We start from the raw sequence: 10,216 nt of genomic DNA, 5'->3' as shown, positions 1-10,216 counted from the left end.
AGATTCAGAAACAGCTTCTTCCCCCAGGCCATCACAGCACTAAACTCTTAATAAACACTATATACACTGCACTGCACTGTAGTATATCAGCTGATGCCAAATTGCACTATGGGCTAATTGTTTTCTATATATGTGAGATGTGTGGATGAGATGACTGCTGCTTTTTTATTAATTCCATTTATGTATATGCATTTTGTGTTTATGCATCATTAGGAGTAGCATCTCCACTTATGACAATGACAATAAAGCTTCTATTCTATTCTATTACTATAATGACTCATTATTGCTCAGTCGTCTGTCACTGTTATACTATGTTTGTATATAGACGTGTCCATGTCATGCAACATTCAGTGTCTCTTTCACCGACCTGTACTGTATAACCACCAGACACTTCCTCCGAGTCCTCCATCTACACAAACAGCAAAAAAGCGAGTGGGATTCATTTCCTGAGATGAGAAAATACGACCACAGAAGAGCATTAATATGGTATCAATGGTTTACTTATTGCCCTGACTTAATATGATTTCAGTAAGACGACTGAAGACTAACAGGAAAAAACTGTGTCCAAATAAAAAAAAAAACAGAGTTCTGCGATTATATTGATTGAAAATCTTCAAGTTTAATTTGTACGAGTTCTTTGTGGTTTAAGTTTCTGCTGAGTCACTTTACAGCACCGACACAAAACTATCTGAATGAGAGAGAGAGGGAGAGAGAGAGAGAGATCAATATCTGTCAGTCAAGCTCAGATGAATCCCAGGAAAGTACAAATTCACCTCAGTGAGCTTGAAAAGAGGAAAGAGGTTAGATTTCTTTTTTTTTTTCTCCGAGGGTTCATATCAGAGTCAGAGGCAGCGCGCTAATTAAAAAGCTTTTTCCAAACACCACATGATGAGCAGCCTGCGGGGCATCATCATCATCATCATCATCATCATCATCCAACATCACACACACCTCTAATTTGTGTTATCAAATATGGATTCAAGTTACTATGAGACTCCACAACTTCTTTAAACAGTCACTTAATGAGCAGACGCATCAATTTGTTCTGGTTTTAAAAAAAATGAGACTCTTTAAATTATTCAGCGACGGGATAATGAGCAGACGTCCCACACACACACACACACACACACACAAGGCCACGGAAAAACAAGTCGCACAAGCTCAGCAGTCGCCTGCACTCGGTCACTAATGAAACGGCATCACCCAGGAAGTGGTGCAGAAAATCGCAGGGAAACGAGTCGAAGGAAGTTGAAAAGGTTACGAAGCTTCGTTTCCCTCGTTGAGAAAGGAGAAAAGTCTTCTTCGGAAACAAGCAGCAGAGAAGATCAGCTAAATAAATAAATAAATGAATAAATGAAAAACATTCCGGTAGTAGTTTGTGTTCTTCTCCACACAACCTCTGGCTTATTGATCCTCAGACTGGAGGAAACTGAAAAGGAGCAGCGAAGAGGTTCAGAGGAGACGAGCAGAGGAACCTGTGAAATCTAACCTGAGTAAGAAACGTCAAGCACAAGTGAAACAATTAGCTGATTCACAGAATATTAACATCAACACATGATTGGTTGTACCTACAGTACAGCCAACAACCAGGCTTTTTAATTCTTCTGCCAATGACAGACAAAGCAGTTTCCCTTTGGGGATTAATAAAGTCATTCTTATTCAACATTTCAGTCTCTAAAACCTGATGCTTTGTCCTGAAATGTTTGTTTCTTTTCTTACTTCCACATCATTTTAAAATGAAGGATCTTTTGGTTTTTGTACTGTCATTAAAAAACGATCGGCAGTTTCTCAAAATGTCCAAAAACAAAAAAGATATTCAACATTTAATATTTACAGTGACATACAGGGTTCCTACACATTTGACATTTCAAAACTCTAGACTTTTTCCAGACCCTCATTTCCAGAATTCTCAGTAAAAAAATGTTAAAAATAATTTGTGACATTTGAGTAATTAGATGCGTATCATGTAAATAAATTATGCAATTAATCCGTTTCTTTTCATTATTCTGATGCCATTATGTCACCAAACAATTTCCAGGATTGTAAGCTAGGTACAATAGCCCAAACCAAATAATTTCCCCAAACAACTTCAGATAAATTTCCATACAATAGTTTCCATTTTCCATACTTTTCCCGACCTAGAAATGTATAAAATCAAATTCCATACTTTCTATACTTGCGTAGGAACACTGGATATAAAACAGGGAAATAGTAAATTGTATGAAGGAGTTGAACAAATGCATGTGTTTTTGTTTTGAAAATAATTCTCAAAATGTAAAACTATATGGTTTAACTAATTAATAATTAAGTTAGTGTCACTGCTCTACTGAACATGGATAAACTTGATAATATTTGGAAGCTGTGGCATTAAAACGACCTTGACGAGGCTGAGGATCATCTCTCACATCCTCTGACTGCTGATGTCACATTGATGGATCATTAGAGATTAGATCGTTAAAGATTTGTCTTATTTACCTGGGCATCCGACACAAACACAGAGACAAACAACAGCAGGTTTTCGTTCTTTTCTTTTTCTTTTTTAATCATAAATCATTGATTTACAAAACTGACACTCGTGACACTGATTAGGTCGACATCACAACGTCCTGATTGAAAAACTAAGAAAAAATAGAAGCTCTTGCCTGATCACTTGACATGTACTTGACACGTGTGTGTGTGTGTGTGTGTGTGTGTGTGTGTGTGTGTGTGTGTGGGAGGGGGGATGATCTATATTTGTGTTTGCTGTTTCTATCTGTGTAACCGGTCTGCAGCCCGTCAGCGGAGCTGCTGTGTGGCGTCTCTGTAGTGTGTCGGGGTTTTATTTTTGTTTTGTTTTGTTTTTTGTTTTTTGCAGTAAACCATCTGCGCCCTTGGTTGGTCTCCACGTGTCATCGCCATGGTGACTCACAAACGGTTGTCACAGCTACTTGGTTTCAACGCTCCTGGCCATCGTCCATCTGTCTGTGCGACTTTCGCCGCGGCCGATCAGAGTCTCTGCAGCAGCGACGGGCGGCGGCGGCGGTCGCAGTGGCGGCGGCGGCTTTTGTTCCGGCCTCTGGGTGTTTTCTTGCCGTGGTTGTCAAGGTGATCTGGTGTTCAGCACCTGGACGGTCTTGCGGCCGTAGTGCCAGTAGCTGTAGCCCGACGCTGCCGTGGTCACCGCTGTTATGTACCTGAAATATAACACAAGTTATTATGACACACTGGAACAGCAGCAGCTTCATTCAAGCCTTCTGATTGGACAGACTGGTTTATTTGAATAATAAACTGTAGCAAGTTATTACTTCTGCATGAGGAATTATTGATCATCCTCTAGTCTAGCCTCTTATTACAGCTGATAAACTGTAAATCATTAAATAAATTTGATGCAAAATTCTGAAGGCGAGACACTACAGGCAAAAACATAGTTTTCATGCAATGATCAATTTGGGATTTTGGGCTATTTTTCTTCCTTAACATGAATTCTTTCAGAATAGTGGAAATAAATGCTAGAAAATCCACGTTATCGTAAAAGTACAATTGACAATAACAATCTATGGAATTGTACAGTACAAATCTTTAAAGGCTGTTGTAGCCGACAGTGTATTTTCCCAATACAGCCTTTCTCAAAAGTAGTTTTTCCTCAGACTCTGAGCTAGAAATCTCCACTTCAGCAACACTTAGAGACACCAAACCTTCCAGTTTGATCCCTTTCTATATTCTGGAGGTTTTTACAGAGGGGATTGTTGATATCAGACTGATTTATACAACGTTTTATTCCTAAAAACATGGTGAAATTAGATTTTTGGTTACGGTATTTTCTCATTTACAGAAAAAAAAGAGATCCACCTCAAAATCCAACTCTGTAAAAACTTCTGACTCTAATGTGTCAACAAAATAAAACAAGAAAGTGGCTTTATCCGTTGTTCAGATTTCTGTTCTGGAAATATATGCAAATTATCGCATTTTTAATTGTATATGTATTGCCTCTTTACATATTTAAACATAAAATTTAACAAATTTAACAACTTGTAATACAAAAAAATGTTTGTCTTAATGTAAGTGATAAACCTGGGAGGTTTCATGGGGATATCTGTTATTTTGACCCTATTCACCTGTAGTGTCTCACCTTAAATTTGGAACAAAAAAAGCCCAACAACCAGACATGACAAAGTGGTCGTCTGACGTAGGTTTGTATAAAAATGTAGGTCACCATGACACTGTGATATGTTTGTCCTGAGTCTGATTGCTGCTGCAGCTCACTCTGAGCCGCCGAATGAACTGAGTCACACACTTCACCTGAACTCTCTGCTGGAACAAACAGCATTTATGTGCTTGACTGGGATGAAGCCATTTGCATTCAAAAGCCCTCTGTGCAATAAGAGCTTTTTTTTTTTTTTTTTTTCTCCTTTGTCGTAGCCACTGAAGGGCATTATGGGTATTAAGGTGAAATGAATGGTGCCAGTGTCTGTGTCTGTGTGTGTGATAAGACTGTGGTTTTACCAGATGCACTGCAGCAGGACACTGTCTGTGTACTGGAAGACCGGAGCTGCGATAGAAGCTGCGACCAGGAAGAGCTGGATGGCTGTGTTCACCTAACACACAAACACACACAACACACACATCCTGTCAGGTCAGAATATAAAATGATATGATAATTTACAGACCAGCGTTACTTGTTTCTAATAATACATTTGCTTCCTCATTTTTGTGGTGGTAAGAAATTAACATTTGTGTAAATTAGTGGTGGAGCCTTAACAGAACATTTTGACAGTGAATTTTAAAGAGCATGTGTCTGTGTTTTATTGCTGCTGCTCAGTTGAGCACTGAGGCATCAGTATGAAGGGTGAAGCTGGTTGCATATTCAACATTTCTAGAACAGAGAGATCTCTCGGTTTTGTTTCCTCTCTGACTAAACTGCCAATACATTTACATATTTACATTTCCTGGCAAAGAAAAAGCTGTAAACAAAAAAAAATAAAAAATCTGACAGGATTATGACATTTGCATCATCTACAAAAAAAAACAAAACAAGAAATCTTCTACCTACGGATCCATAAAGTCATCATCATCATCATCATCAAAATGACGATAATAAACCCACTGCTGGGTTTAAGTTGTGTGATAAAGCATGTCAGATCGTCAGCTTGTGCATCTGGTGACTGTCATGCAGAGGTTGTAAAACTGCAAACTCATTACACACTCATCTCACACTCACGCTCTCACACTGTGAAGCTCTGGTGTTGCCACATCTCCATTTTAGTTGCAGCAGTGTACAAACGGTTTGAAGTGTGCAGCACAGAGAGAGTGGGTGGTTCTGTGTGTGTGTGTCTCTGTGTGTGTGTCTCACCTTGCTGAAGAGTGTGGGTTTGAGCTGAGCGGTGGTGTAACAGGGGTTAAAAAATTTACTGAGCGTCACCTGCAGAAGAAAAGAAAAGGTCTCTAAGTGCATGAATTTGCTTTATTTTTCAAAGTGTAATGTCACGGTAACCCGGATTTATCACTTTTGGCAGCTCTTGTGCGAAACACCGTGAAGCTTCGAGTGTTCACAGACGATTGAATCAACATAAAAACTTGTCAGCGTTGTCCGTGTTCAAACTAAACGTGTCTCACCGGAGGAGGTACGGTTTTGTATCTGACCCAGAAGACGGCGGCGATCAGACCGATGTCTCTGAAAATCACTAGAGCTGTCAGAGGAGCTGAAACAGGAAGGGGGAGAGAGAAAAAAAACACGAGTTATCTTGAATGAATTGTAGTAAGATGAAAAAAAACCCGAATATTCAGCAAAGACAACACACCTGGTATGAGGTCAGCGTAGGTGAGACTGATGTATAAAATACTGACGAGGATTTTGTCAGCCAGCGGGTCGAGAGCGCTGCCCAGAGCCGACTTCTGAGTGGGCCACGTTCTGGCGATGTAACCGTCCAGCTGAGTCAGAGAGGAGGACAGGAACAGGAGATTAGGATGTTTAAATAGATGTGGGACATTTTAGAATAGAAAAATCAATAATTATTCACAGTGATGTCTTTATAATATTCTGAATTTTAGACCTGACCACCCTAGACCGAATCACACCATCAGTTTAATATGACTTATCGAGGTCCTATGTTTTGTAATGGACTAGCTCCTTCATTAAGATCCATTTCTTCTTATTCACTTTTTAAAAAGCAGTTAAAAATACATCTCAACTTCTCTTGAATTTCCCGCTCTTTCCTCTCTCTCTTTCGCTCTCTCCATATCCCACATCCTTACTTTGTCTCTTTATGAGTTTAATTAATTAATTTTTTGTACCTTATCTCTATTGTCTCTATTTGTTACCGAATCACTTTGCACTTTATCTCTTTATTTTTTTCTCATTTCTGTTCATTTTGCTCATATAACATTGATTATTATTATATAACATTATTATTATTGATTATTTTTTCTGTGTTTATTTGTTAGCCATTGAAATTTGTCTTGCTGTAATTTGTTATAGGGGTGGAACTTATGTACAAGCCAACCGGCTTCGTTCCCTGCTTGCACCATTGAAATTTGTGTGCTAAATAAATAAACTCTAAACTCTAGTTAGTTTAAATCTTGATCCTCTAACCATGTCCTTTATTATGATACAATGGTACTCAGCATCAGCTGCTTAGAAGCCTTATATTTGGCTGGTTCAATGAAAATGCAGTTTAAAGACACAGAGGACAGTAAAAATGATTCATTTTATGAAAATAGTAACTTTGACACAATAAAAACTACAAAGTTTTCATAACAACTTGTGTAAAATGTCACAAGATTGAACAATTTCCCTTTGTGAACAGGTATAAAAATACTGAAAGCAGCACTACAGTGTTAGTTTCTGTGTACTGGTGGTACAAACATCTGTCCAACACCTGTTTTAATGGAAGTGTGTGTGTGTTGGTGTGTGTGTGTGTAAAGTGTATTACCATGTCAGTAGCTCCAGCCAGTGTGAACAGAGCCAGGCTGAGGTGAAAGTGCCCCTGGATGATGAGGTGACCCAGGAAAGGAGCGAGCAGGATGCGACACACACACAACACGTTGGGGATCGTCCACGGGTTCTCATACTGCAAGAAAACAAAACAAATCAGATTAGGTTTATGTTGATTTGCTTTAGGTATACAGGGTACAATTATAATAGCAGAGACAGAACACAACAGGTAAATGAGCCTAAACTTTCCTGGCTTTGGGTTTTATTTGGCGGAACGAGCAATAAAGAGAAGAATACAGAATATAGAAAATAAAAGAAAATAAAATAAAAATGTGGTGATATGTAATTGTAGTACCGTATTTGTGTTTGATAGTGATACTGATAGATTGAATAGATGTTTGATGGTGAGATAAATAGAGGTGTAACTGAAATGTATAGTAATATTTATTTCAGCTAAACAGGGGGAATGCTGTGATATGCAGTAGTACAGTATGAGTGGGAACTGATGAATAGCACGGTGAGCAACACGGACGGGTATTGATGTGACACGCTGTACCTGTTTATGCTTGAACAAGACCCCAAGTAAACAATGGTTAACCTCTCTGAGCTACGGTGTTATTCTTGTGCCTTATTTCAGTTGGTGCAGAAGCAACTGAATTTTTTCAATCCAAGTTTACACACAAATACATTGTTCATCAAGTTAGAGTTTAGACTTTTCCATTTAATCTATGTATAATAGCTTTATAAACTATTTCATGATACTATACACAGTTTTACATCAGTCAGACATCTTTAACAAGCCTGTTCCTCACAGCTTTTATTTAAATGACACACAGGAACAGACCAACAATTAAAATTAAAACTGTTTAGTGAAAGTTAAACTAAAGACTTTTAATCCTAAAGTTGAATCTTTCAAGACATAACATACAGCTCTGGAAAACATTAAGAGACCACTCCCAAAATGATCAGTTTCTCTGGTTTTACTATTTATAGGTATGTGTTCAACTACCAACAACATTTCTCCCAAAATTGAAACTTTTATTGGCTGAAAATGACTAAACTAGTCTAAATAACAAAAAAATATCAAGTATTTTCATACCTCGAATATAATAATAATGCAAAGAAAATCCCAGCAGTGGTTTTTATAATCGTCCTATAAAACCAGATGTGGTTCAGGTGATGACCTCATCAGTGTCTCATTAAGGAGAATGAGTTGTGTTTGTGTTTAAAAAAGAAAAGAAAAGAACGACTGTCATACATGTAGAGATCAATGTTCCCTCTAATTTTCAAAACTCCTGAGCAGAAATTCAACTCCCCTGATGACCTGCTTGAGAGACTGTGAGCGACAGCTTAAGCATACACACTATGTCCACATGCTGGTGCTATGGCCTCACCTCTCCAACTCCAAATATCAATACAATTGGCTATTACTATAATGATTAATAACAGATTATTTTGACAACATTACCTAGGCTAATCCATATCTAGGTCAGTTACAGTTAATGATAACAAAATACAATATTGTTTTGGCAAAATAGAGTTTGCATTTATTGCCATATGAACAATTATGTCAAAAAATAACTACATCAAGTTGGTGTCATCAACTCTTGGCACTGAAGCATTCTTGATATGAACATTAATAATAATTCTCAAGCAAAAACTTAAATCGTAGTTGCACTACAGACCACGGTTAAGGTCATACTTTTCACAATTTGAAGCGCACATGAGGGGGAAATAAACAGTAAACTAGACGGGGATATTTGAGTGTGCAACTTTTTTTGTCTTCTGGGCAAAGAGGTGGGGAGCAGTGTGCAATTTGCACAGTAAAACACCTTAGAGGGAACCGTGGTAGAGATGCTTTTAAGAAACATTAATTGTGAAAGTGGTCTCTTATTTTTTTTCCAGAGCTGTATCCTCTTACATTATACCAGTGACGTCACTCAGTGCTGCTGTGTACAGATGTAAACAACCGTTTACCTGCTGCAGCTCCGTGTCTGAACTCACCAGCTCTTTGAACTTGAACAGCCCCTGTCCCGGTACCGTGCCGCCGGCATCGGTCTGGTCCGTTGCTGCTGCTGCTGCTGCTGCTGCTGCAGGGGGGTCGGTGGCGGCGGTGGTGGTGGAGGGGGGGCTGCTGTCCGGCGTCTCCTCCTCCTTCTTCGCTTTCTCGCTGCAAAGCCCACGAGCGCTCGGTGACAGCAGCAGTGACCGGAAGCCGCCGCCGCCGGCCACCGACCTCTCGTGACCTCCCCGGTGCAGCAGCAGCAAGGTGCTAACGTTACTGCGCTCGTGCCAGGTGTTGTTGTTCGGTCTCCAGCGCGCGACGCGGCTGTCGGTCCCTTTGAGTCTGCCGAGCCACGCGCCACCGCTCACCTGAGATGTCAGTTTCAGCCTCGCGCGCTCGGTGGTGACAGGTGTGTGTCCGTGCCGCCATGACGCAGGCTCGAGCCAGCACACACCACCCGCAAACCGCGGCGACACCACGCGCCGGACATTTACAATCCTCTGGAAACACATCATCATCGTTATCTTTTAAGTCAACAACCATCCGTTACCGACCGGCCGGTCTCGTGAGGTCGGTTACCGGCCCCATGACGTGAGTTTATGAGTCTGACGGTCAGAGCGAAGAAGAGATTCACAGGTTCAGCCAGAGCGCTGCCATGTTGCCGTAAAGCGAGACGGCGGAGCGCTGTGTCGTAAAACGCTCCACTTCCACAACAACAAGGCTTTTATTTTGAAATTTCGAATGATAAATGTGAGAAAAAAGATAGGAAAGTCTTTAAAAAATGCCGCCTACACGAGGATTGTATGTAGGTTGTATGAAAAAAAAATAGTTTTGTTGTTATAATAAAGCTTCATTTTGTGAGTTTTCCTAATACTTTGTCAGTAATCCCTAGAATAGCATCTGACATACACAATACTATTTAGTTTATGAGTAATCAAAAGTATTTCAGTCACAACAGTTAAAAACACAAAAAATAAAACAAATTTCGATTTATAAATGTGAGAAAAAGATAGTAAAGTCTTTTAAAAAATGCCGCTTACACGAGGATTGTATGTAGGCTGTATGAAAAAGAAAATAGTTTTGCTGTAATAATAAGGCTTCATTTTTTGGGTTTTCCTAATATTTTTTCTGTAATCCCTAGAATAGCAGCTGACATACAGTACACAATATTTCAATATTTAGTTTATGAGTAATCAAAAGTATTTCAGTCACAACAGTTAAAAACACAAAAAATTAAATAAATTATACCTACATGTAAACATACTGGTCTGTTCAAATATCATCTAATGATATGACATGCA

The 10,216-nt window shown here is 39.3% G+C and overlaps 1 protein-coding gene across 1 annotated transcript; it reads right to left on the bottom strand.

Moving 5' to 3' along the window:
- Positions 1-2,524: 2,524 nt before the first annotated feature.
- Positions 2,525-9,580, bottom strand: crls1 (cardiolipin synthase 1). The gene is made up of 7 exons (XM_085799368.1): positions 8,915-9,580; positions 6,909-7,046; positions 5,778-5,907; positions 5,593-5,678; positions 5,330-5,398; positions 4,483-4,574; positions 2,525-3,173 (listed from the first exon to the last, which is right to left on the bottom strand). The coding sequence occupies exons 1-7, from the start codon at positions 9,431-9,433 to the stop codon at positions 3,080-3,082; spliced, it is 1,128 nt and encodes a 375-aa protein (XP_085655494.1). The 5' UTR covers positions 9,434-9,580; the 3' UTR covers positions 2,525-3,079.
- Positions 9,581-10,216: the final 636 nt, after the last annotated feature.

Source organism: Trachurus japonicus, chromosome 15 (genome assembly GCF_045865225.1).
Source record: "Trachurus japonicus isolate A0001 chromosome 15, Traja_1.0".
In the NCBI taxonomy this organism is placed as follows: Eukaryota; Metazoa; Chordata; class Actinopteri; order Carangiformes; family Carangidae; genus Trachurus; species Trachurus japonicus.
The sequence above is the reverse complement of the archived record's forward strand: the minus strand, read 5'-3'. Positions and strand labels throughout refer to the sequence as shown.